At 43.2% G+C, this 25,344-nt stretch overlaps 8 protein-coding genes across 8 annotated transcripts; 2 read left to right on the forward strand and 6 right to left on the reverse strand.

The window, feature by feature from the left end:
- Window positions 1–10: 10 nt before the first annotated feature.
- On the reverse strand, window positions 11–494 carry BYT42DRAFT_549124 (uncharacterized protein; the record flags this gene model as incomplete). Its single annotated transcript, XM_051566053.1, has 2 exons — window positions 11–151; window positions 231–494. The coding sequence occupies 2 exons, from the start codon at window positions 492–494 to the stop codon at window positions 11–13; spliced, it is 405 nt and encodes a 134-aa protein (XP_051419677.1).
- An 855-nt stretch (window positions 495–1,349) lies between these two features.
- Window positions 1,350–3,634, reverse strand: BYT42DRAFT_584481 (uncharacterized protein). The gene is made up of 7 exons (XM_051569875.1): window positions 3,361–3,634; window positions 3,103–3,294; window positions 3,003–3,032; window positions 2,143–2,932; window positions 2,031–2,071; window positions 1,728–1,924; window positions 1,350–1,669 (listed from the first exon to the last, which is right to left on the reverse strand). The coding sequence occupies exons 1-7, from the start codon at window positions 3,513–3,515 to the stop codon at window positions 1,464–1,466; spliced, it is 1,611 nt and encodes a 536-aa protein (XP_051419678.1). The 5' UTR covers window positions 3,516–3,634; the 3' UTR covers window positions 1,350–1,463.
- A 672-nt stretch (window positions 3,635–4,306) lies between these two features.
- BYT42DRAFT_584484 (transmembrane proteins 14C-domain-containing protein) lies at window positions 4,307–5,043 on the forward strand. Its single transcript, XM_051569876.1, has 2 exons — window positions 4,307–4,443; window positions 4,536–5,043. Exons 1-2 carry the CDS (start codon window positions 4,388–4,390, stop codon window positions 4,804–4,806), a joined length of 327 nt encoding a protein of 108 aa, XP_051419679.1. The 5' UTR covers window positions 4,307–4,387; the 3' UTR covers window positions 4,807–5,043.
- An 849-nt stretch (window positions 5,044–5,892) lies between these two features.
- On the reverse strand, window positions 5,893–7,753 carry BYT42DRAFT_502921 (glycoside hydrolase superfamily; the record flags this gene model as incomplete). Its single annotated transcript, XM_051564863.1, has 3 exons — window positions 5,893–6,231; window positions 6,313–6,419; window positions 6,502–7,753. The coding sequence occupies 3 exons, from the start codon at window positions 7,751–7,753 to the stop codon at window positions 5,893–5,895; spliced, it is 1,698 nt and encodes a 565-aa protein (XP_051419680.1).
- Window positions 7,754–8,437: 684 nt separating this feature from the next.
- On the forward strand, window positions 8,438–11,230 carry BYT42DRAFT_503386 (glycoside hydrolase superfamily; the record flags this gene model as incomplete). The annotated part of the gene is made up of 11 exons (XM_051564898.1): window positions 8,438–8,557; window positions 8,625–8,717; window positions 8,905–9,331; window positions 9,441–9,463; window positions 9,619–9,804; window positions 9,901–9,944; window positions 10,026–10,354; window positions 10,438–10,588; window positions 10,647–10,781; window positions 10,855–10,995; window positions 11,068–11,230. 11 exons carry the CDS (start codon window positions 8,438–8,440, stop codon window positions 11,228–11,230), a joined length of 1,812 nt encoding a protein of 603 aa, XP_051419681.1.
- Window positions 11,231–12,795: 1,565 nt separating this feature from the next.
- On the reverse strand, window positions 12,796–17,479 carry BYT42DRAFT_584491 (uncharacterized protein). The gene is made up of 12 exons (XM_051569877.1): window positions 17,275–17,479; window positions 17,015–17,169; window positions 16,448–16,936; window positions 16,119–16,341; window positions 15,894–16,050; window positions 14,179–15,806; window positions 13,656–14,068; window positions 13,455–13,581; window positions 13,331–13,397; window positions 13,180–13,261; window positions 13,036–13,115; window positions 12,796–12,971 (listed from the first exon to the last, which is right to left on the reverse strand). The coding sequence occupies exons 1-12, from the start codon at window positions 17,426–17,428 to the stop codon at window positions 12,800–12,802; spliced, it is 3,747 nt and encodes a 1,248-aa protein (XP_051419682.1). The 5' UTR covers window positions 17,429–17,479; the 3' UTR covers window positions 12,796–12,799.
- Window positions 17,480–21,435: 3,956 nt separating this feature from the next.
- On the reverse strand, window positions 21,436–22,478 carry BYT42DRAFT_110690 (uncharacterized protein). Its single transcript, XM_051562098.1, has 4 exons — window positions 22,379–22,478; window positions 22,269–22,293; window positions 21,873–22,191; window positions 21,436–21,795 (listed from the first exon to the last, which is right to left on the reverse strand). Exons 1-4 carry the CDS (start codon window positions 22,420–22,422, stop codon window positions 21,512–21,514), a joined length of 672 nt encoding a protein of 223 aa, XP_051419683.1. The 5' UTR covers window positions 22,423–22,478; the 3' UTR covers window positions 21,436–21,511.
- Window positions 22,479–23,803: 1,325 nt separating this feature from the next.
- BYT42DRAFT_110679 (Redoxin) lies at window positions 23,804–24,510 on the reverse strand. Its single transcript, XM_051562097.1, has one exon. It carries the CDS (start codon window positions 24,433–24,435, stop codon window positions 23,905–23,907), a length of 531 nt encoding a protein of 176 aa, XP_051419684.1. The 5' UTR covers window positions 24,436–24,510; the 3' UTR covers window positions 23,804–23,904.
- Between the last annotated feature and the right edge of the window lie 834 nt (window positions 24,511–25,344).

Below are 25,344 nucleotides of genomic sequence, written 5' to 3' on the forward strand. Positions count from 1 at the left end.
GAAAAAAAAATCAAGACGAGGCAACCGGCTGTTTCCTGGGTCGACCACGACCTCGTTTCACCACTGGTTGGCCATCGGGCGTGACTTTGCTGGTCACGGCGGTCTCCTCTTTGGGATACTTTCTAGGTCGACCGCGTCCTCTTTTTACAGGCTAATAGAAAAAAAAATTACATGAATCACTGTATGGAGGATGATAACGTGTGTTCTTTTTGAATAGATTGTTAACTTACGTTTGGTTGCGCGGTGTCGTCGTTGGCGACCGCCAGTTCGGGCGTGGCGTCCTGTTGGTCGGAAGCATTGGATTTAGGCTTTTTGGGTGGTCGTCCGCGTCCTCGACGGGGTTGAAGTGGTTCATCCGATTTGTCGCTTTCGCAAGGACGTTTGTCCGATAGTTGAGCTGGTTTCTGATTTTCGCCGAGCTGAGAAGAGGGTGAACGAGCTTCTTCTGAACTATCATCCAAGACGCTGTTGGCTTCTGCTTCCGACAAAGTCATCTTTTTGTATTTTTGTTTTTGCTACTTGAAACTTGAACAATGTTAACAACTGTCGCCAGCTAAACCGAAAGAAAGGTAAAAAAGTAATAAAGAAAGAATAGAAAAAGTAAAAATAAGAAAAAAAAATAAAATAAAAAAATGTAAGCTTAAAAAAAAAAGGATAAAATAAATAAAATGGAGTTGGCAGTCTCTTTTTTTTTTTCCACTTTTTCAAAAAAGGAAATGAAGAAAAAAAGAGCTGCGCACAAAAGTGCTCGGTTTGAACGCAACAAGGAGATCTTTTTCAAAAAAAAAAAAAAAAAAAAAAAAAAAAAAAAAAGACGGTACGGTTTTCCAACCTTCCGATTGATGGAAATTCCTTTAATTTGTAAAAATGCACACGTTACGCCAAAATAACAACCCAATTCACGTAAATTTACCCCAAACAAAATGATACTTGCTCTTCTCCGCCAACTTGTTTCGCACAACATGCATCATCTTTGTAGCAGGACATCATCACTATTATTGAATGTTGCAAATGAAACGTGTCAGTCTCTTTCGGTGAGCTCTTTGAACTGCTCGTTGCCACGTCCTTTCATAAACTATACATACTATATATTTTATACATTTGATATTGTTTCAGCGGAGAAGGCCATATAATTGTTTCCGCTTCATCCCTTTTTTGCCGCTCCCAAAATTCGTGGTTGGAAGAATGAAGCGATGCATGGAACGAAACGGTGCTGCTTTCATCGCCCTCGTTTCCGATCAATGCAATATCGGCAGATACAGTTGTGTTCTCCTAGATTGATCTGTCAAACCTCTTGCGCGACCTACTCCGGCACTGCATGATCGATCGTCTGGAAGATCAGTCCAAGTTTCTTTTTTTTTTTTTTTTTTTGAGTAATAAATAATAGATATTATAAAGCTAAATATGGGTCATCAGGAAATCATTGTATCGGTAGGAGAGAGGTATGTGGGTGGTGGGTTGGTTTAGTTGTGACCAAAGAAGCGTGTCATGACGCTAAGATAGTGTGGGCTGATTGTATCCTTTTCATTTTGATACAGCGTCATTAGCACACCCATCGAAGCCATGAACAACCAGATTTCTCCATGTCGAACATTACGAATACGGCCTTGTTTTTCCATCGTCTTCCAGAAAGCCTCCATCGCTCTCGGTAAGCAATAAAGACCCAGTTCTATGTTCATCGTTAGTTTCCTTTTTTTTCGGATTGAACATGATTCTTTGTCCGTTACCTAATTGACGACCCCGTGCTTCAAACAGTGTCATACTGCCACCCACCACACCCACGAGGACGTACATCCAATGTCGTTCTTTTTCAAATATACGACGGAACGTGCAAGCCGATCCCAAGCCCATAGTCACATACATTGTCAAGAACAACCCTGACCGCAAGCACGAAATTGCAAATTTTCGCAACACCAAGTTTGGACTGCAAAAAAAAAAAAAAAAAAAAAAAAAACGAAAAAAAAGATGCATCAGCAATGATTGTTAACATGTCACTGATTTTTTTTGGCAATGGTTGCTCTATCACTTACTTGGAGGTAAGCTGTCCAGAACGGAATACACCCATCATAATCTATATCGAGTAACCGTCAGTCCATCGGATGCAAAGTGATCCCTTTTGAATTTTTTCTGTGAATCCCATACCAAGTTAAGGGGCACATACAGCTTCAGTGCACGTAGGTACTCGAGCTTGAAACTTCGGAACGCGCTTCTTGAGCAACTGTCTTCCAGTGGATGCTGTAGAGCACACATAATATACTTGTGTCGAAGTTTGGCTGGAATCACCGAGGCAATGTTGGGGCTAACATGGTCTGCAATGTATTGATATGACGTTGTGTCTTTTGGTAACCGGATAGATCCTCGTGTTTCCGAAAGGAACCGAATATTATTCCCAATCACGTCCGCCAGCGGTTCTGCCAGCCCGCCTACATCCGACTTCCACCCTGCGTGAGTCAGCAAGAATGTAAAATACGATCGTGGTAGCGTTTCGGAATTGAGCAAGAATGAATAGATGATTTGACCATTGGCAAGCATCATCACCAAAACGCCCGCCCATCTTTGGATAAACTTGGCTAGATAATCATCCCATTTCTTGCCCACTTCAAGTTCTCTTGGCTGTCCTTCGCGATCCACTTTCTCCTTCAATATCGCCAATTCTTTGCGCCGTCTCGTTTGCCTTTGGAGTCCCCATTGCTTCATGAGCCAAGCTCCACTGAATTGGAAACTGCGTGTCAGCAAGTACAGCATAATGGATTGTCTACGGCGTTTGTCGCGGTCTAATATCAGAGCAATCCCCGCCACTGAACCCGCAACAAATGCATTCAATTTATCCGAGCTGGGATCGGGATTCTTTCGCCATCGTCGCATCGCACACAATATCGCTTTGTAACTGCTCAAGAAGGTACTGAGGAAAAGCGCAAAGCACATGGTATCGCTATTGTGGGGCAATGGATCAGTCTTTTCTTCTAGAATTACCGCTTTGATCTGATAGTTTTCTCTCTTACCGTCCAGCCATTTGTTTCAATATCCGGGGTCTAGTTTAATTAAAGAAACTTGTGATTAATGTCGTGGGGGCGGTTCCAGAGTGTGCCAATCAATACTTACCTTTTCAACAGCTTGCCAGTGAGTAAAGCCGGTAGAATGCCAATAAGATACTTTACAGTGAAGGCGACGCTGAAGGCTTTAATGAAACCGCGCAAGCTATTTTGAATGCATGTTTTGCCTGCATGGTGGCAAAAAGGAGCATGATCTTTCTCGGCAATAGACAATTCCAAGCGTAATCGACTGAAACTCTGACTAGGGTGATATTATGAGCAAAAGGGGAACAGTTTTGTCATGTTTATGGATCTTCATTCAGCAAACCTGCTTAGTCGTTTAAGTCTGTCCTGAAAAGACCGAAGGGATGCCACCACTGCTTCGGTTTCCTTGTCGGTCAGTAACTTGGACACGATTTGGGCCAAGATTTCCAAGAAATTCTCATAGTAGGAAGCTGGAACAGGTGGAGCCGGTGTTGGCATTGAGCACTGTAGTGAAGCAAGCTCTGAAAGGGGAAAAGTTGGAACGGCGATAAAAAAAAAAAAAAACTTCACACAGAGTAATAGGAAATTACAAGTGACTCAAGTGCATAAAAGAATTGGGGAAATCCCAGTCGAGCTGAAAAACGGATTATTGACTGTATCTAATGATGGCTGATATCACATGATTGTGAAAGAAGAATCGCTAAATCCAAAAGAGCGACAATCCTGCCACTAATCGATATTCACACTAGTCGCTCACAATATTCATTCACGCTCTTCATTTATACATCCCCATTCATATTCGGAACAAGAAAAGTAGGCTAGTTCACCCATCACAATTACCGTGTTTTCGCGAGTTTTTTTTACCCCATCCTATTTCAATGGGTTGTTGCACAGCTGTCAAACCAAACAAACAGCGCGGTGCACTAAACTAATAACGTGTTCCTCCAATAAGGGAGCCGCCCAATGCACAACACAGGCGGACATTAAAGCTCGCCATCTACGATGCTGCCCACGCAAAAAGTTGATAGTGAAAGACACGGAAACAGTGGATTGACAAAAAGGGAATTATTTGGATGACGGATGAAATGTTGCTGGAAATTACAGGTGAGAGAGAAACAAAAAATGATAGGTGTGACTCGGGAATTTCAGGTTTTTCGAGTTTCACATGATGATGATTTTTGAGGGCGGAGATGGGTGAGCCAGCCAGCGTCAAAGTTGCGGGCGCGCGCAAATGTCGTGACTTTTTTGGTGGAAAGAGAATCACCCGATTCACATCCCAATTCATAACCCTGGTTTTCCCTTATTTATCCATTTCTTCTTCTTTTTTGTTTACAACTTTCTTTTGTTTTTTTAATTTAATTGTATTCATCATGGTTGGCGGTTCATCCCATCCCTCCATCACTATGGGCTTGATTTGCACGGCTGGGTAAAAAAAAAAATACATCCTGCTTGGAATGGCAATTGGTTTCGAGGTAAATGCTGACATATGCACCTTTTTTTTCCTGCTTGTTATTTTAGCGGTATTGCCGGATATCGTCGCACTGCTTCGGTTCCTTCGCTTGTTGGAGGTGTTGGTATTGGCGCTGTGTATGGTACGGCTGCTTACCTTGTGTGGCATAATAAAGATTACGGCCATGAAACAGCACTGGCTGCCTCGCTCCTCTTGGCTGGAGGCATGGTCCCTCGAGCCGTCAAGTCTGAATTCAAAAAACCCGTTCCCGCCGTTCTATCTGTTCTTTCCATCGCCGCCGGTAGTTATTATGCTTACAAGATTTATCAATATCGCTAGCCTGCAAAGGTATCCGTCACCAATCTCTACCGTGGCTTTTCCTTTCGTTGTAATTTAATCTAGATCGTCACAAGTACCTATAAAACCTTAATCGGTTTTGTTTACCTAATTTATATATATATATATATATATGGCAAGTCGACATGCTTGTGCGCGTCCTTATCTGATGTTTCTTGGCTGATGATGTCGACAAGTCTATTGAAATGCAAGCCAAAATTTCGAAAAATAATAATCGGCTGTTGTTCCATTTCAAACTACGAAAAAGACACCGCTATTTTTTCATCAAGCTGTGTGTGGCAGGAGAACGCTCATCAAGTATCATTCCTTGAAATGGGGAGCCATGATGAACGCAGTCCGAAATTACATCCAATAATGAGACAGCAGGATAAACGATTCATAAACGTTCGATGGAGGTGTCTATTGGAAGCATGGAAAATATGGAAATAGAGACAATTGAGGCTAAAGAGTATCGCGTCTCTTGGTAACTCATAAACCGTGCCTTGCGCCTTGCCGTTGTCTAATGGTTGCTAGTTATTATGGCAAAAACAGATACGTCCAATAGGTTGACAACTGTTTCCAGTGACATATAAGCTCTGAAATTATTCTGTTTCTTCCATCTGTAACCCCGCACAATTGCTCAACTTCGAGGTGAACGTTGCAATAACATCACGCAATAGGAATCCACAACTAGCGCCCCTCCTATTACCTTTTTTTTGGACTGTATGCATTTTGCAATGATCGTAAAAAAGGATTCATAGCTTTGTAGATTACTAATCATTGAAAAAGGAAGACTCCGGTGAAATGCAAGATATGACACTTGGGCAGGCTAGTCATTTTGCCACATAATGCACGTAAAAGATGATCTTGCGTCTCCTTGTTCTGATTTCGTCGTCTTTTCATGTAGTATGGATACGGCGTAGCAATCTTATTTTGTCAATATCGGTAAGTTCAAGTATTTCCCTTTTTACATAACAGTTATTCATAAAACGAGTTTTAATTCATTTTTCATTGACCAGCAAAAAATTAAGGTTACAAGTAGATGGACTCGGTGGAAAGATTACATAGAAATAAGATTGGCTAGCTTGTTTAATCTTCGCGGGGATCTTTAAGGTTACATTGTTCGGGATGCTTGAGACACCACTTGGGTTGGACAGGTTCGGCACCAATGTCACGGCCGTTCAAGCGGTAGACCCAGTCGTTGAAGCGAGGCTGGACTTCCTTGAGCGTGCGGCGGTTGTGATCAGCGTCGTAGCTACCGGACCAGTAGATTTCAGCAGCAGCGGCAGCGCGAGGCCACAAACGAGAATCAATCACATGGTGATTGGCTTGTTCGGACCACAGAGCGACTTCACCACCCAAAATCTTGCCAGGTTGATCATTGGTGATGTTGAGGGTCATATCATAAGTGTAAATACGTTGCCATGTCTATATGAAAAAAAAGGGGGGGGGGAAATAACTAAGTCAGTCAATCAAGGTCGCGAGCATATAAACCCAGGCAAAACTCACCTTGAAAGGAGCACACCATGAACCAGCAGGACCAACGTAGTTGTAATCGTCACCTTCGGTTTGCTGTTGAGCAGGAGAGATGTAGCGATCATCATTACCAACCCAACCTAAACCAAAAAAAAAAAAAAAAAAGTTGGGGTGAGACAAAGCTGAATCAGTATAATTTCATAAAGCGAATGATCAACGTACCACCGTGACCGCAATCGAGATAAAAGTAATCAAAGTTGGAGACAATGACATCGTAACCGCGGGAAGTGTAGTTCACAGGAGGAGTCAACCATGTTTGAATGACGGTATCGGTGTTGATGTCACCGCCATCCTTGACGGGATCTTCCCACATGACGGGACGCTTCTTCAGTCCCTTGACATAGTCGACGAGCTTGTTCTCCCAGTCGAACCAGAGCTGGTTGTAGGTGATGTTGTGATCGGTGACGTATTGCTTGATTTCCTTGTCGGTAGGCCAGCAGCTAGCCCAGATTTCATCACCACCAGTGTGATAGAGCGTATCGGGGAAACGTTCCGTCATTTCCTTGACCATATCTTGGACAAGAGACCAGGCTTCAGGTTTGATGGGGTTCAACTGACCAGCAGGAGGTTGAGCAGCAAATTCGGCCCAGAACTTGTCGCGGCAGACCATGAGATCGGGATGGGATTCACCAATGGTGGCAGTGTGAGCGGGCATATCGATTTCGACAACAATACGGACACCGCGAGATTCACCATAGCTGATGATATTGCGGACATCACGAGGACTGTAGGTTTCAGCGCGAGAGTAGGCCGCCTTGTCGGACAATTCGGGATGCGACTTGAAGTACATGGGCCAAGACTGGGAATCAGTGACGTGCCAGTGGAGAACATTCATCTTGTTGTAGGCCATGGCGTCAATGGTGCGAAGAATGTCCTTGACGGGGTAGAAGTTACGGGCGGTGTCCAACATGATACCGCGATGGCCATACGAAGGATGATCTTTGATTTTGGCAGTGTGAACGACCAAGTCGTGATCTTGGTTGAGGATCAGCTGAGAGAAGGTTTCCAATCCGCGGAGAGCACCCACCCATGTCTTGGCCTTGAGCGAAGCGTGTTTACCATCAGTGGGAACATCAAGTGTGTAAGATTCATCGATGTTCATGTCCAACTTGGCATTGTTATCCTCGACGTCAATCTTGAGTTGTTCGAGAGCGCGAGCATGTTTCAAGGGAGCTTCTTTAGTGTAGGGCACCTGGACATTTTCCCATCGTTCCTTGCGGATGAGCTTCATGTAGCGCTTGGCCGCGTCACGGACATGATAGTTGTGATGGTCAATACCAGTGATGTGAAAGTCCTTGGACAACGCAGCCCCGTGACCGGTCCATTCGACGGACTGAGGGATGGGGAACAGGAACGTCTTGGCCTGAGCTACGCCCAACAACACTGTCGCAGCAGCAGCAATGGAGAACTTCATCTTACGGAGAAGAGAAAAGAGAAAGGGAAGAAAAGAAAGAGGAAGAGGAAGAGAACAAGCACAAAAAAAGCCTGTGTTGGATCAGCAAGATTGTTGGGTCATTGATCCTGCAATTTATACTGAAAATCGAAAAACGACCCGTTGTTTCGGATGTGTAACCTACTGATGATTGGCCCCTGAAGAAAAAGGAAATCAGGGTTCAGGCCATTTTTGTCTGGCTTATCAAAGAATAGGCGTTCCATGGGAACATTGCGAAATGTCTCATCCACTAGACAACTCAGGTGCTTTCTTGCATTTTCGTGGGTGGCCCGTTTCCAACGTATCACCCAACAACACCCCCATCGCATGGAACCATCCCACCCTGAATTTTTGCCACTTCATCACGAGATCGACCTCTAATTTTTTTTTGTTGGTTCACTCCCTAAATTGTTGTGTCCTTTCTGAATAATTTTTTTAGGCTTAGTTCTGCCTTGTTTTCCTTTTTGTGTTTATTCTCACAAAGGGAAAATCCAAAACACACTGTCACTGACTGTCGCATATCTTTCAGCGCCTTTTTACTTGGGTTTGTTTCTTTTTCTTTTTTACTTTTTTTCTGCTTCTAAATCTTTTTCATTCTTCCTTGGACTTCTGATTTCCACCCCACTTCTTTTTTTTTTCTTTTGTTCCAAGTTTCTGGTTGTAGTTATGCAGCTCTGGTTATTGGCGGCGGTTTTTCCAGCATGGACGGTTGCGACTCAGCAAGATGTGTTTTTGTGGCCAGTACCGCAGTCTGTCCAATCAGGACAAGTGGAACTGAACCTTGCTGTTCGTACTCCTATCATGCCTTTGCGATTCGTTCCATAGACTCTTATTTTCCTTTTTCTGATCATAGACCTCGTTTCACATTGACGGTCCTTCCCTAGATGGACTGCAACAAGCTATCGATCGTTACACTCTACTCATCACGCGTGAACGCTGGATACCGGTACGTTTCTCTTCCTCATCTCCTCACAAGTACACACAACAAATCGAGAGAGGAAAAACAAAATGAAAGACAATGGGGTTGACAGAAGACAATGAATTTTTTTTTCCTTCTCCCCTAGTGTGTGAAGCCCTTGGCTGGGAATACATTAGCTAATTGAACACAAAATTTTTTTTCTGATGTTTTACAGGTGCAAGTGGGATTTCCAAACGTTACACAGAACCCCACAGTTGCTTCGCAGTCCCTTGAGTCCCTTCAAATCTTTGTCAGCGACCCTTCGGCCGATTTAGGATTAGGTGTCAATGAGTCCTACACGCTCCATATTCCCACGGAACATACTCAGGCTACTTTACATGCTGCCACCGTTTGGGGTGCTATGCACGGTTTGGAAACATTTTCCCAATTGGTGCAAGCCAGAGTCCACCGTGAGCAAGACCAAAAAGTTTCTACTGAGAAAGATGCAGACGGTCTGTTTGAGGATACACTGATCCCAAACATCATGTTACATACACTTCCCGCGGAAGAACAGTCGGAAGACTGGGAGGGTTTGTTCATCCCTAAAGCACCCTGGACAATCGTTGACCGACCACGATTCAGTCATCGAGGCTTGATGCTCGGTAGGTATTCTTTTTTTATTTAATTTCTTAACCTAAGGAAAGTGGCTGCAAACAAGTGAAACGCTCAACAGACTGACTGACATCACCCAAATGATTCTTTCCGTATTAGACACCTCCAGAAATTTCTACTCCGTCGACGACATATTCCGAACCCTTGATGCAATGAGCTTCAACAAGATGAATGTAAATTTCTGCATGAAAAACTTCTGTAGAACCTTTTTTTTTTTTTTGGAGGTTTTTTTCTTTGGCACGAATCACCCTGGTTTGATTAACATCCCTTATTTTAGGTATTCCATTGGCATATCACCGATTCACACAGCTTCCCAATCCAACTAGAGGAGGTTCCCGAGTTGGCCAACCGTGGTGCTTACACACTTCACGGGAAACAGCTCGTCTACACTCAAGCCGATGTTGCCAACATTGTACGTTATGCTCGTCTTAGAGGCATTCGTGTCATTCCAGAAATTGATATGGTAAGATGAACCATAAAAAAAAGTCACAAGATATTGGGATGTTCTCGGAATGCTCAACTTTCCCCCTTTCCTTTTTCATTTTCCATTGTCTTGCAGCCTGCGCATACAGGTTCCTGGGGAGAGGCCCACAAAGACATTACGTAAGCTTGTCACAGCCATTCACAATTGTCCTTTTTGGCGGAACGTAAATATGCTAAACAACAAGTCGACTCATTTGATAGGACCTGTACGGAGAAATTTTATCTCAGTCCAAGCGGGGATTGGAAAGATCGCTATGCGGCCGAACCAGGCTCGGGTCAATTAAATCCCGTCAAAGAGAAAACGTATACCATTGTTGAAAAGGTGATCCGCAATGTGGCCCAACTGTTTCCTGATGCTTACTACCACGGTGGTGGCGATGAACCAGTGGACAACTGTTGGCTGGAAGACCCCACCATTCGCGATTATCTGAAACAACACAACGCAACCACAACCGATCTGCTGAAAATGTTTTTAAACAAAGAATTGGAGTACATCCGCCAATCAAACAAGACAGCCGTGTTGTGGGAAGGTGATCTTTTGTTTTTTTTCCTTGATATGATAAGCTCGAATATTTCTAATCGAAATCTTTGTGGGGGGTGCGGGGGAAAACAGATCCGGTGACCAACTTAAATCTGGAGATTCCTAAGAACGTTGTCTTACAGTCGTGGACTAATCCTGTGCAATTGGCTGCCAAACGCGGATACAAAGTCATTGCAGCCCACTCCAGTTTTTGGTATTTGGATTGCGGACACGGCGGTTGGGGGTAATGCCATTCATCGTATGACTTGCTAGATATGTCTTATCTCACCACTATACTGTAGAGGTAATGATCACAGCTACGATGAGCAGGTGTCTCCCAAAATCCCGAAACCACTTCAGGCCCAACTCGAGAAATTCCAAGTGGAAGACAATTACCGTCCTCCAAATTGGGGAGGTTCAGGCGGCGACTGGTGCAGGTAAACATCGAATGACCCCACCCTTTCAGGGTCGGCCACCGGTTCCTGTCTGACCTAAGCAAATTGGTTTTAGTCCCTTCAAATCCTGGCAACGCGTGTACAGCTATGACCCGACTTTCAATTTGACCAAGGAAGAAGCACAGAATGTTCTTGGCGGTGAAGTAGCCCTTTGGTCAGAACAATCCGATGAAACCGTTCTCGATGCTCGCTTATGGTAAGCAGCCATTTCTGAACGAATATTCTATTGATGAAATGATGATTGTATTCAATGTATTCGTATTTTTAGGCCGCGAACCGCTGCTGCTGCTGAAGTCCTGTGGTCCGGTCGATTCGATGCAACCAACGTGCAGCGCAATGTAGGCGATGCTATGCCCCGAATGTTTGATTGGCGTTATCGTCTGTTGAGGCGCGGAATTCGAGCGGAGCCTTTGCAACCATTATGGTGGTAAGTGGATCTACTCGAGTCCTTCAAATCATGCATGACTTATTTGTTTTATCTCAGCGGCCAGCATCCTCACATGTGTGATGCCACTTTTCCCTCGGAGCTGGCGCCGCTGGCTGGTGCTTCGTCAGCACACCACTGAGTCGTCAACAACACTAAAGCGAAAATTGTATAAGAGATAACAAAGTTTACAATAGCAAAAAAAAAATAAAAAAAATACCAAATTTACTTTGGGTTCGATCGTGTGGTCAGAGCGAAATAATAATAAAAAAAACCATCGATTCAGTTGCCGTCTACAAATCATTATCTCTTCAATTACACCCAACCGAATGAAATATAATAAGAAGCAACATGTGGCTGAAGAATTTTGACGCACTTAATGACAATAATTGTTATCATTTATGATCCTCGTCAATAATAGACGACAGACATGCATTGTGCATATGAGAATTTCGGAACCACCTAAAGATCTTCATGACAGTCTCATGCAATCTTTCCACCTTTCCACGATAGTATGTTGCATGTCACGCTACAAACCAGTAGGTCGGATGTCAAGTAAACAAATGGATGTCATATGCAGCATTAATTCTGATAAGAGTATCAACATATCTGCAAACGCGCGTGAAAATATCCTATCCAACACCAGCATCAGTTCCCAGGGATTGCACGCTTTCGAGCTTATTTTGTTTTTGAAAATACAATTATCTGTTACCATAACATTACGCAGTAGAAATCCAGAAATCATATGCAATCACCATGAAAAGGAATGGTAGCCGCGGGATCCATCGAATGCTCCACTGTATTTGTTTTCTTTTTCTGGATGAGCGGACATGCACATGGTTTTGTTTTGTTTTTTCTCTCCATCCCTGAAACAATCATACAAATCAGAATTTTTGCGGACATGTGTTATTCAACCTTCCATGTTGCAACAACAATAGAGGCTGCGTGCCATTTTATTATATACGAAGTTATTCTTATCGCAAACAGTATCATAGTACAATATGAGTGCGACAATAAGCTAACATATTTGGGTTTCTTGACAGTTTTTCTCTAAAAGCTGCCGAGAGAATGATATCACACTGTTGCTGTCTTCATAATTAGGAATCACTGAGCTAATTACTGGGGTGCTGCATGGTTTACAGTAGATCGGAACTACCGATGTGGTAAATTGCAAAATTTATCGAAAGATGTAAAGAAGAATCAAAGACTTGAAGGATAGATACATATATAGAAACTAGCTAGGTGAATAAAAATGGAAACTTGTAAAAAGGGCATAGAAAAAACAGGCAACACAAGAGAAAAAAAGGGGGATAAATAAACGATGCTAATTGGAATATAGAAATAAAGATGAAGCAAGGAAAAACGAGAAAGAAGTTACAAAGGGATAGGACATACTATTAACGGATAAGACAAAAGAACAGCAATTAAAAGGAAATGAAAGGGAAGAGGTCAGTAAAAAAGGGACAGTGTGTTTTTTTATGAAAAAGGAAGCGGAAAGTGGGACGCGGTTGCAGGCATTGGTGGTTAAAAAAGAAAGTGAGCTTATGATGCTTTAGATGCTTTACGTTCGAGATCCTTATGCTTCATGTATTGCTATAAAAAAGATTGGCGTAAATACGCATGGATCGTCTTCCTCGTTTTCTGAAGAAAAAATGGCTGCATATCTTACCTTGAATTTAAATGATGGATCTTGTCGGACAAATGGATGGACAAGGAGGTCGGCAGCGGTGGGTCGATCCTCAGGATTACTAAATGATTATATCGTTTAATTCCCATCTCTCGCGAACCATCCCTTTGGTCATCCATACTCACATGATAAAGCATTGCGAAAGGAAATCCTTGGCTTGGTCTGATACGTCTTCCGGGATCGGAGGCGCTTGATATTTACCCAACTTTACGGAAATCAAGCAATTTAGCAGGGTTGCAATGTTTTAGGAGGATGAGGGAGAAACTTACGCTATATAAAGCGGCCAGCATGTTCAAATCCAACCATGGATGGTTTCCGGTGAGCATTTCAATTACTGTACAGCCAAGACTCCTACATGGTGATTGACAAGTTTGTTAATTACGATGTTGATGGATATGCTGGAGCATCAATCAAGTTTACCAAATATCAATCTTTGCGTTATAATTGGTGCCTTTGACAACTTCGGGAGCCATCCAAAATACGGTGCCTAAAATAGACGAGGTTGGAACAAAATCCACTTTAGGTCCATCGCTGAAATTCTTACCTCGCATAACCGAATTATTGCAGTGCGGATCATAAGCTTTATCCTGGCCACTTAGTTTGGATAGACCAAAATCGGTGATTTTGCATACACCATTTTGATCCAAAAGAATATTTCCTGCTTTAATATCCTATATTCATCGAGCATCAGCATCGACAATGGTTTTAGGTAGCACACTATCACCATGTGTAGATCAACACTTACGCGATGCAATACATTGCGATGATGAAGGTATTCCAAACCGAGCAGAATTTGACGCGTGAAGAAGCGCACAAGCGGTTCGTCAAATTTGCCACTCTTGCTGAGACACGATGCAATACTACCACCAGGCACGTATTCCAAGAAAATGTTGATGTGACCTTCCTCCTCATCCGAATCGTAACCAAGATATTGCACAATGTTCTCGTGATCCAACCCTTCCAAAAGCGAAATTTCGCGATAAAGAGAATCGACCGTATCTCGCAGTTTGTCATTCAACAAGTCAGATTTTGTTGTCGGCAATTCTACTTGTTTGACAGCAATCCATTCTCCCGCAGCTACATTCAAAGCGTGATATACTTTGCCAAATGAACCTTTACCGATAAGTTCACCGCGCATCCACTGCAGTTTTGTAGGGCCTGATGAAGGAATAAAAAAAAAGGTGCTCATAAGTATACCAGTCCCATTGAACTTAAAAAATGCCAGCTACAGCCAAAGATTCTCTCCCCCCATTTTTCAATAGACTTACTTGGTTTATCGCCGGTTTGGGAAAACGCGAATGGGTTGTTCACAATAGGTTGGCCTTCGGCAATCATACCAGGTTTCACTTGCTCTACTTGCTGACCCCACATCTTGGTGCTCTTTCGACGCAAGATGTTTTTGGCGCGAATGACGTTCATGGCATGTCGCCAGTTGCGATGGGCTTCGTTGGCAACGGCACGGATGGATTTCTTATGGCCTTGCAAGCGACGAGACACGGGGGGAGGTACAGCGGTTGCAGGCTGCTCAACGACGATTTCTTTGTCGAGATCATGTCCTGGCAAATACTTGTCGATGTTTCTGTAAAGGCGTTCGATGGAAGGACGTTCCGACCAATTCTCATTCTCAATATCAAAGTTATCTTGCGACGCAGATACTGGAGATGCACTGGTGGCCGAAGCAGGGGTTTTGGGATCACATGGTGTTCGAGGTGAAGGCGATGCGTCCGAAGTATGATTCGAGGGAATCTGGATTTGCAGCCGCTTATTGCGTTCTCGGTGAGGCTGATCCTGCAAAGAAAGGCTCTCTACTGCCTCTTCGATCATGGCAGGAGGCGCGCTCGACGCCAATTTATCCTCTTCCGTGGTATCATCACGTCCCGACTTTCGTCGACCAGCAATAGGTTCGGAAGAAATGCTGGGATGCAAATGGATTTGTTCACGCGACGATGCTGAAGCCTCGGTGGGCCACAATGCACCATGGGGATTGCCGTTCGTCGACGACTGGTTGGCGGGAGCTGTTCGAGGGGTTGTTGCGGCCGAGGACGAGGACGTGGAAGGAGGCACGGCCCAGAAAGAAGCGGTGAGCGTCGTACCGGAAGATTTGCTGTCGGATGCATCTTCGCTGGTCGTTCGTTCCGATGCACTCGGTCTTGGTTGAGGAGGAACGGCCCAAAACGAGGTGGCCGAAGTTCGCTTCGGTTGGCTGCTCTCGGTTGTACTTCTTTCGGAAGTGCTTGGACGCGGCTGTGGTGGAACAGCCCATAAGGATGCCTGTTTAGCAGCAGGAGCCGGACTTGTTACATCTGCGGTTGCTTCGTGATTGGTGACTTCGGCGGCAGATGTAGTCGGCTTTTGGGGTGCTACGGCCCACAAGGAGGCGGCAGGCATGGGTCTTGGAACCTCGGCTGGATCGCTTTGGGAACCGACACTACGCTCGGATCGACTCGGTTGTGGTTGAGGAGGCAATGCCTTGAACGCATTGGGAGGCAAAGGACGTGAAGGTGATTGATCCGATGTAAAGGAGTCATCCGTCATCGTACTGCGGCCAGAGGAACGTTTGTACGTTCGGTCGAAGTAGCTGAAATCTTCTCTATGTTCTTCCGAGGGCGTGCCACCAGCTGAGCGATGCATTTCGAAATCATGGCTGGCCTCTTCTCCGCCATATTTCGGAGAAGGATCGGATAATTGCCATCCACTTACAGGCGAATTGGTCAGCACAGGACTGGCACGAGGGCTAGCGTCAGGATGGAAATAACCAGGATAACGAGGTTGATTCGATGGATCATGGAAATCGGTGTATATGACAGGATTCGCTGGATGCGCAGACGAATCTGGGTATGTAGCATGCATAGCATAGGGTAAAGGATGTCGCGCTGGATAAGGAGCTGTGGTAGATCTACAAACGTAAATCGTGCCCATGTCAGCCTCCATCAAGTTTTTTTTTTCTAATCTCCATCACATCATCGGGTTCATAAATCATTACCTTTGATATGTTGGAAGTGATTTGCCATAATCATTTCCATTGCCATTGTCAAAGCCATAAGGCGTGATGCCTTCCACGGGTTTGACCAGGATATTCTTTTGGGTATTGTCAGAAGTATTGCAGATGTGTACCAGTTCTTCGTCAGTCAAGAGTTGATCTAAAAAAAGAAAAAGGTTTGAATTCCCTGTTCTCCACCCCAGGGAAAAAAAAGCTAGTAAAGCGTACCTGGTACACCGTCATGACAACGGTAATAATGATATCTGTCGCAATCACTATCAACGCCCATCTTCTTGAGTATCAATGTCTTGATCTGTACGGGATCATGCATATCGGTGACGGTAAGTTTGAACAGCACGTCACCATCTGTTGTCACATAAATGCATTGTTCGCGTGATTCGGAGGATGGCGGACCACGCGATGGATGCGGAGAGGCAGGATGAGAATGATCCTTTTGGCAAGGAAAACAAAGTGAGTCAATGGATCAAAAACTGCCGGCCCTGTAGATTATTGGTGCCACCCATCGACTGTTATATACGATATGATCCGTTACTTACATGGAACTGTGGAACTCTTCGACCACCAATCTTCCATTCTTCATGATCGCCTCCATGGAAACGAGGACTGACGGGACTGTGCATGCGGTCATTGACACCATTGGAAGAAGAAGGGTACCGACCGGAGGCGGCCGAGGATGAACCGGTGTTCAGGTACGTTTGGGCTGATCTGCCTCGGCCGGCGGCAGCAATAGTTCTTATTTGAGGCACATTTAAGGATTTGATGATTTTCGAAATGTGCTCTGGTTTCGAAGATATTCGTTCAGGGATACGAGGTCTCGTTACGCCAAGGTCGTGATCCATGCCATTCGGTGGCACGGCCGTTCTACTCGGTACCGCGAACCGTGTATTGTTTGACAAGTTCGCCGCAGGCAGTCCAGTCATCGGCATTCGTGCGTGGGGTCCTGGAGTTCTCGCTTGTATTCGCTCAGGATAAGCAGCGACATCGTTTGTTACTCGTTCCATGCCATCGTGAGCGGGGTGTTGAATCTAAGGAACAAAAAAATTGTGCACATCATTAATAGTCTGTTACGTGTGTTTATCCTTTGAATTCACAGGGTAGCTGACTTGGCGATGAGAATGACTATCAGTCATGGCTCGGAGTGCGTGAATGCTGTGCACTAATCGACGCTTGTCGGTGTCGTTTAAAGCTGATCGAGAAAGCAATTCCGATGCCTCGGCGAACGATAAGTTGAGAAATCGGTGACCATATACATGACCGTCTAATAACAAAAAAATAGTTTCTAAGGAGGTTAGCTTGAGAGTGACGAATGAAGTTGACTCAAAAAAGAAGGAAAGGCAATATTGGATACACAAGGTGTACTTGCCTTCAAAAGGGCGTGCGACGGCCTCCCAACCGTTGTCATCTAACCAACGCACGACTCGTTGAATGGGCCATTCTTCATCATAGTAATGTTCGACTAGTTTTTCAGGTGCTGGAGGCAATTGCTTAAAATGGCTCGTTTCGTTATCCAGTGCCATCTTCACTGCCAATATACGGAGCTTCTTGCTGCAAACTCGAACGATTCTCTTTCGCCATTGCTCGGTTGGCGAAAATCAGTGTGACTGCTATGTATCATACAAAAAAGCTTGTGTGCCGGTGTGGGGTGGGGGTGATGAATGAAATTTGGCATGCTGTGACTGTGTTCCAATGCTCAGCCCAAGTCATAATCTTCAAAAAATATGGTTTGTTGCCGAAGACCGTGATATCGTGTTGTAATATATCAATTTAGCCTTCACAACGTGATAACCTATAAAAATTTAATCCCTTTGAACCAAACGTCATCCATCGAAAACAGACCACTGAATTCATCCCCGATCGCCAAGCTGTATTTTCAGAGACCTCAACTCCGTCATAGAATCAGTCACACAGAACTGGCAGAAAGCCGGGATCGGATCCACGAATTAGTTCCCTTTCTTGATCTATGGATGCTTTGCAACAGAATGATTTGCGGTTAAATAAAAAAAGTAGAAACGTAAAAACAACTTAATCAGGGGCTGCTGAAATTTTTTTTTTTGGGCCGATTAAATATGCGTGTTTCAAAGTACAGTCTGCTGCTCACATCAGTAACTGATCCTTATGTAGAGACAACATCTGAATATGAGAATTTTGGCTGATAAACAGAAGAAGCATTTGACCAAGCTGGTTTGCGAACATGACATAACCGAAAATTGCGCGACCCAGATACATATCTCAATTGACCCTTGCCTACTGTATATTACAATTAAAAATAAGGCAAATCGCGCGACTGATTCAACCACCAACATGTCCACAGACGCATACAAGATTAGTAACTCCGCCTTTTTTTTTTTTTTTTTGGCACGCAATGTGGACATGTTGGTGCTTGAATCAGTCGAGCCATTCACATTATTTTTAATTCACTAATCAAGTACACGCATAAGAAGAGTATCCAACCTATCCACGGGCAACAATCCACATTGAAATCTGTAATAAAATCAGGCTGTATCTCCTCCACACAACTGCAACAGCAATCGGTTAAATATACATCACCTACGCAACAAGCTGGTATAAACCTCTGCCCGAATATATCTGGCATCCCCAAGGTGATTCTTTTGGCAGACGCGACTGGAAATTATTTCTATGGATCCTGGTCACTGACACCCATTTTGCTTTAAACGTCATCACAAGCGGGACTCTGACTCCGCAATACCTGCACCGATGAAAGAAGTAAAACCGCAAAGCAGTGACAATTGAAGTTCATCGTTAGGGAACTGTCAATGTACTGTTTGTAGGGACGAATTGTAGGTTGATTAGCACATCCTAAGCTGCAGTTGCACGATGCAGCAATGAAGCTTATTCCTCGTGTTATTTTAGGCGTCAAGAAGCGGACGACTTCTCGCAACGGGTAATTTTTTTTTCTTTTTAATTTTGTCTTTTCTTTATTGTCTTGCTAGTCTATACCAGATACAGTTTTCACATACGAAAGATATAAAAGATTAAAGGAAAAGAGAGGATAAAACACGGTACATTTATTCATGACATGGGAGGTTATTATTACGCTACAGTATTCTAGAACCATGGGCTACAATCATGCTTGACGAGGTATATTTCTTTAATCCAAACACTGGGCCACAATTAAAAAAAGGGGAAATGTGCTGCCAAAGAAAGGTGAAGCGACCATTTACTTTGGAAATAACCAAAAAATGGATACTTCATTGTCTTATTATTTTTCATTTTCATTTTTTTTTCATTTTATAATGATGATAACTCATCCAACCACCCACCGCCATTCCCAGTGACCCCCAGTGAACTGGGCAAGCCGAAGCTTGTTCCCCTATCCCACCCCTGAGACTGCGATGAGCTGCTATGATACCGATTTCACCTGTGAACCACCCACCAATATACATTCGTTTCCCGACTTCGTGCAAGTTGTGGGTTAGGGTCCCCGATAGTGCAATTTCATAAAAATCTCTTTTTTCTTGCAAGTTGTTCTCATTTTTTATGCTTCTTTTCTTGTTATCCATGTTGTAAGAGATGCTATCTAATGGATCCAACCAAGTACAATCGCTTTTCATCTCCTTTTTAAAACGGAAAAGAATGATAAACTAATTGGCAGCGACTTTGGCGGAGTTAAACATAGGTGGTCGCCGTTGCCGAAACTCAAATATCGGCTGAAAGATGGCATGTATAGTTTTTTCTTTTCTATCTCCAATGACAACGCATTTATTTTAGCAACTATGTACCTTACTCCGTAAATAAATAAAAAAACTATACATGCCATCTTTCAGCCGATATTTGACTTTCGGCAAGGGCGACCACCTATGTTTAACTCCGCCAAAGTCGCTGCCAATTACTCTATCATTCCTTTCCGCTTTAAAAAGGCGATAAAAAATGACTGTATTTGGTTGGATCCATTAGATAGCATCTCTTACAACATGGATAACAAGAAAAGAAGCATAAAAAAATGAGAACAACTTGCAAGAAAAAAGAGATTTTTATGAAATTGCACTATCGGACCCTAACCCACAACTTGCACGAAGTCGGGAAACGAATGTATATTGGTGGGTGGTTCACAGGTGAAATCGGTATCATGGCAGCTCATCGCAGTCTCAGGGGTGGGATAGGGGAACAAGCTTCGGCTTGCCCAGTTCACTGGGGGTCACTGGGAATGGCGGTGGGTGGTTGGATGAGTTATCATCATTATAAAATGAAAAAAATGAAATGAAAAATAATATAATGGAAGTAAAAATAAAAAAAAAGAATGAAAAGGATAAAATGAAAGATGAAGATCCCTTTTTGGTAATTTCCAAAGTGGATGGGTCGCTTCACCTTTCTTTGACAGCACGTTTCCCTTTTTGTATGTGGCCAGCCTTTGGATTAGAGAAAATACCTCGCCAAGTATGATTTGAGGCAATGGTCCTACAATAGCCAAAAATAATCCCTTCCCATGTCATGAATAAACGTACAGTGTTTTATCCTCTCATTTCCTTTTATTTATTCTTTTAATGATCGTTCGTGCAACCCGTATCTGGAATAGACTAACAAGATAAATAACAAAAAAAAAAACACAAAGTGGGCGTTGTGGAAGAAAACATCCTCTGCTTGACGTCTACATCTGAGGGAAAAAGCCTCATTGCTGCATTCATTGCAACATTGTGCCTTTCCCGCATTTCGTGCAAACGATGCAAAGAATCCAAAGCATATCAGGAACGTGGTAATCAACCGTTGGGACTTCACTCTTTATAGAAGTTCAAAAATTGGTGTTTCTATGGTATGATCAAACGTAAATCTGACCTGGTTTCAGGAAAGCGCATCCATTATGTGTCACCTGCCATTGTCCCTGTAACAGTACATTGACAGTTCCTTGACAATGAAATTCAAGTATCGCTGTTTTGCGGATCCGTTTATTTTGTGGGCGTTGCGCATTTTGCGGTATTAACGTGACGCTTGTGATGATAAACATAAAAGAGGGGACAGTCGCCAAAACTGATACAATTTTTCAGCAATCAAATGACGTGCGCTCACCTTTGGCTCAATGAAAACATGCCTCGGGGAAATGGAAGGAACTTTGACAGACATGATGAGTTCCAAATTCTAATAGACTTCTTCATAGGCTGCCGTTGAACCGGTCAATTTTGGCAGCTCTCGTGGGAAGCATCGAATCATCAGCTGCGATGCACAGTAAAAAGAAAATAGGACGTCAATGCAAGAAGCATACAAGCAGCCAGCTGGATTCTTTCGTGAAATTAGAAGTTCCCGTTTTTGCAGTATCCATCCAAAACATGATTTCAACAAACAATACCCTATTCCTGTTACTTGCGTTCATAAATTTGTAAACTCAATTTCAAAATACGACAAGGTAAGAGCTCATATCAGTATTCTTCTAGGATGTTATTTAGGCAGTTGGTTACGTCGTTCCTGTAACTAGAAACGCCTATATAAAGTTTTGTTGCATGGATGGTCGGTTAGTTTTTTTTTTTTTCTAGAGCATATAATGAAAACACTACATTAGATTGATTCAAGATAATTCTGTGTAGAATGGAGTAGTAGTTGCTTTTATTCTTAAAGATGCTACCTATTTCATAGAAGTGGTATCACGCTATCTAAAGAGATGAACTTTCTCGCGCATAATCACCTTCAGGAGCAAAATCTCTCTCCCTGTCTTTCAATCGCTTTTCTTCCTCTTCTCGCTGTCGTGCTTCTCTTTTCTTTTCACGAATCGTCAATCGTTGTGCTTCCAATAGTTCTCTCCTAAGCGACCGTGTGGGATGCTTCAAATGCATAAAATTACAGAATCCTCCGCGATTGCACTCGGCTATTTCGTGCTGCCTACAACAAGCTTCCTTGAAATCTGTCACAGGTGATAATTCTGCATATAATGGACGGCCTGTAAAAAAAAGCATAATGATTGAGCAACCTTTTCTATTTACAGTCCATAACATCCACTTGATAACGAATGCTTACCTGCATAGAATCGATTATTTAGATTCTCCACCGCATTACCTGCATCTTCTTCGTAACGGAATTGACAATATACATTCCCCACCAAGTGATCGCCTACATTGTCACATACGATCATTTCTTCCACTTCTCCAAACTTGGCCAGTTCTGTAAACACGTCTTCGTAGAATAAGTCGAAGTCTTGCTGCAGCTGGTCTTCGGTCAAGTTCGCATTAGGATCATAAGCTGGATTGCGATACATGTTGGCGACTAACATTGTCTGTGAGAAGGTTGGTTTGACATGCTTTCTGGAGCAACGTTCGCCGTGACGACATGCACCAATCTATATCGAATAAAACGTAAATACAGTTAGTTATCAACTTATTCCACATGCGACCCTACACCACTTTCTGATGTTACCTTGAAATAAAAGGAACAGTTGACCCTGTCACGAAAAAGAAAAACGAAGGGGAAGGGGAGTTAGATGAGTACAATTAAAGCCATACAAACTTTCTCTATCAACCACTTACTTGTCCTTTTCTGTACCGTAGATGCTTGCGAGATATTCAGCCATGAGTAAGGATGAGTAGTAACTGAGAAAGGGCCAATACTTTGGAGGTCTGCGACGGCACAAAGCCACCCGAATCTTTTTATAGTCCAGGGCAATTTCACAGTCCGACCATGGAAGTTCCAGAAAGCTTCTTCCTCATTGGTTGCTGGATGGTTTTTCCATTCGAAATGTCCGTCGATGAATTCCATTCGTCCTGATTTACATATGGCATCCAGGCGATCTTTTGCTCGAACATTCTTATTCATGTTGGCCCAATGCTTGGTCCGTATATCTCTAAACAGTTACGATAAAAAGAAAGCAATTCATCCAAGCAGTTGTATAATGAACCCTGTATCTATGCCAATTGAAAGATCTATGAATATGAATGCCATGTGCCCACCGCTGCCGAGTAATAACAATCCATGTTCCTCCATATAAAATTCTACTGTAACAACACGTTACTATCATTGCAATGACCAGAGCCCAAAATGAAAGTCCTGCAATTAGTACCATATATAGCTTTACCTGACTTCTGATCCCAATGCTTTCGAGTTCGCATAAACGAAATATGCCAGTGATTACACAAAAATACTGAAAAAGATGGAAAAAATATTTTTTGTCATGGTGATATCTTCGTCAAACCGTTAATCCACAGGCTTTCTATGAGAATACATAAATTCTGGCATAATTCAAAGAGGAAAAATGAGAAGCTTACTAATTTTTGCCAAAGGAACAAGTTTTCATGTCGTGATCTGCTGCAGGAGCGAGTTTCACACGTGATTCTTTTTCCGCCTCGCCGCTCGTCTTTGAATGGTCAGTGAACCAAGCGCAAAATACATCGTTCCTGGTAACAAGATTTCTTCTCAGCATCAATATAACTCAATTATTGCAAATTAGTTATGCACAGCAGTTGTTGTGGCAGTGTCCCGATAAATCATAAAATAGAATGCAATAGATTAGGTGCGATTTGCCATGAGTTTCCGGTCAATATGCAGAAGACGGATCCATTTTAACTTTTAAAAGCTAAGGTGCAATTTTTTCACTATTTGTGATCGATTTCTCGCGACCATAAGACTCTTGCTGGGTCCATGAATTCCCTCTGCAAACGTCTGGACGCTCTCGTGAGCTTTTTTAATGTGAGGGGCTGTTCCGGATATTCGAAGTTGGCAAACATTCCATATGAACCATTTTCAATGGTGCACGACAGAACAAGTTACAGTCAGCGCTAGATTCTGAAATCATCCCGGAACCACAAAAGAGTGATACCTTTGCCGAATGCTGTTTTACCATACAAACGTATGACATTAGTGATTTTGGGAATTCGATGAGTGCTTACAAAATAGATGATGTTCTGAAATCGTGTCCTGCACTGAATAGCACCACTTTTCTTTTCAAGGCACTAGACATAACCCCAGAAAAGAATATGACAAACCAGCAACATTTTTACAGCACCAAGGCGACGACACAGATTCTTTTTATCTCCAGCTTACTTTATTTGAGAGCCATTTACAGATGCTTTTCCACATTTTCGACAAGACTGACATTCAAACCGGTGTTATCAGGTTCCACAAACAGTTGTTTGACAACTCCCTTTTCGATGATGGCAGCGAATCGCTTATAACGACGATTACCAAGGGCACCAGTAGCGTCAAAAGAGAGGTCCAATGCTTCGGCCAATTCACCCTTGAAATCTGCCAATAAGCTCACGGCATCGTTGTTCTGGACACTGTCACCCCAAGCGTTCATAACAAAGGCATCGTTGTGAGACACGCATGCAATCAAATCCACGTTCTTCTTCTTGAGTTCCTCAGCCTTCTTGATGTATCCAGGTAAATGGGTTTTCGAGCAGCCAGGTGTGAAAGCACCGGGGACGCCAAATAAGACCGCCTTGTTCGCGTTTTCAAAAAGCTCACGAACATTCACAACATCAGCAGGTGATTTACGCTGAACTTGGACGCTGGGTAAGCGGTCACCAGCTTGAATATAGCGAGCACCAGCCGAATGGAAACTACGGCGACCGATAATTGAGCGCAACATGACGATGGGATCCAAGAGTCAAAAAAGACAAAGCAAAAGAAGCCGGCAGAAAGCCACGAAGCGACACTAAAAAGAACGGAGCTGAGTATGAACTAAGCGGAACTTACACGCTAGGCCGAATCTAGAATTCCGAACCAACCAGGCCAGAAAGGCGTTCCACATTGGTCGAGATAAACTCACACCTTTTCGGCATTGGTCTTTCGGCCTACGGTTACATTCTTTAAACGGTACTCCTTCCAAAGGCTACTCTTGATTCTGTTGCGAGTTCCTAACTCATGTTCTGATTAGACGGCTATTTGACCTGGCTGATGGCGGTTTGATGACAATGGGCTATTTTGCGGGTGAGTTATGGTACAGTAGATGTCGGAATGTGGTAAGACGAGAAGCAGATTTTCGAACACTAGGATCGTCCAGTTCGTGGAATGGAACTTTATAGTTGTCATGCTGCTGCTGCGACTTGCGTTATTCCCGGATTACGCGGCTGTTCGAAGTTGTGTCAACTTGTTGTTATCGCGTTATGTTGGTTTGCATTGTAACATTATCTGAGGGAAAAGATATGCCATGTATCAGTTGGGTAGCCTCAAAAGATAGTTCAGCTTCCAATGTTGATTGTTTCGTTCTTGCACGACCACAATCGCAATGAAATGGTTGAGAAAGAGAAAAACGTCCATATCGATCGACACTCTTGGTTTGAGAGTAGGAAAAGGAATCATGTTCAAACCAACGAGTGGTATTGATGTTATCATCGCAGAGATAGGAAAAAAAAATTAAAGGCGAAATAAAGGTAAAGTGAAAGCGACAATGTCATTATTAAAAAAGAAGCAAGTTCCAGAAGTTAAGAAAATAAAGCCACAGGCATTGATTAATAAACGAAGAAATAAGCGCGACAAAATTAAATTAATAAGGGAA

This window comes from Radiomyces spectabilis (genome assembly GCF_025331425.1).
Source record: "Radiomyces spectabilis strain NRRL 2753 chromosome Unknown BYT42scaffold_13, whole genome shotgun sequence".
Taxonomy (NCBI): Eukaryota; Fungi; Mucoromycota; class Mucoromycetes; order Mucorales; family Radiomycetaceae; genus Radiomyces; species Radiomyces spectabilis.

Excerpts from the sequence above, each read along its gene's own strand:
- BYT42DRAFT_584481 (XM_051569875.1), bottom strand. The coding sequence starts at position 3,515 with ATGCCAACACCGGCTCCACCTGTTCCAGCTTCCTACTATGAGAATTTC. Across the intron at positions 3,033-3,102 it reads ACTGGCAAGCTGTTGAAAAG|ACCCCGGATATTGAAACAAA; the intron begins GTAAGTATTGAT and ends TAATTAAACTAG. Across the intron at positions 1,670-1,727 it reads AGCACGGGGTCGTCAATTAG|AACTGGGTCTTTATTGCTTA; the intron begins GTAACGGACAAA and ends CGATGAACATAG.
- BYT42DRAFT_584484 (XM_051569876.1), top strand. The coding sequence starts at position 4,388 with ATGGTTGGCGGTTCATCCCATCCCTCCATCACTATGGGCTTGATTTGC. Across the intron at positions 4,444-4,535 it reads GGCTTGATTTGCACGGCTGG|CGGTATTGCCGGATATCGTC; the intron begins GTAAAAAAAAAA and ends TTGTTATTTTAG.
- BYT42DRAFT_584491 (XM_051569877.1), bottom strand. The coding sequence starts at position 17,428 with ATGGCACTGGATAACGAAACGAGCCATTTTAAGCAATTGCCTCCAGCA. Across the intron at positions 16,937-17,014 it reads ATAGTCATTCTCATCGCCAA|ATTCAACACCCCGCTCACGA; the intron begins GTCAGCTACCCT and ends TTTGTTCCTTAG. Across the intron at positions 15,807-15,893 it reads TCACTTCCAACATATCAAAG|ATCTACCACAGCTCCTTATC; the intron begins GTAATGATTTAT and ends TTACGTTTGTAG.
- BYT42DRAFT_110690 (XM_051562098.1), bottom strand. The coding sequence starts at position 22,422 with ATGGCTGAATATCTCGCAAGCATCTACGGTACAGAAAAGGACAA. Across the intron at positions 22,192-22,268 it reads ACTGTTCCTTTTATTTCAAG|ATTGGTGCATGTCGTCACGG; the intron begins GTAACATCAGAA and ends TATTCGATATAG. Across the intron at positions 21,796-21,872 it reads AAATAATCGATTCTATGCAG|GCCGTCCATTATATGCAGAA; the intron begins GTAAGCATTCGT and ends TTTTTTTTACAG.
- BYT42DRAFT_110679 (XM_051562097.1), bottom strand. The coding sequence starts at position 24,435 with ATGTTGCGCTCAATTATCGGTCGCCGTAGTTTCCATTCGGCTGGTGCT.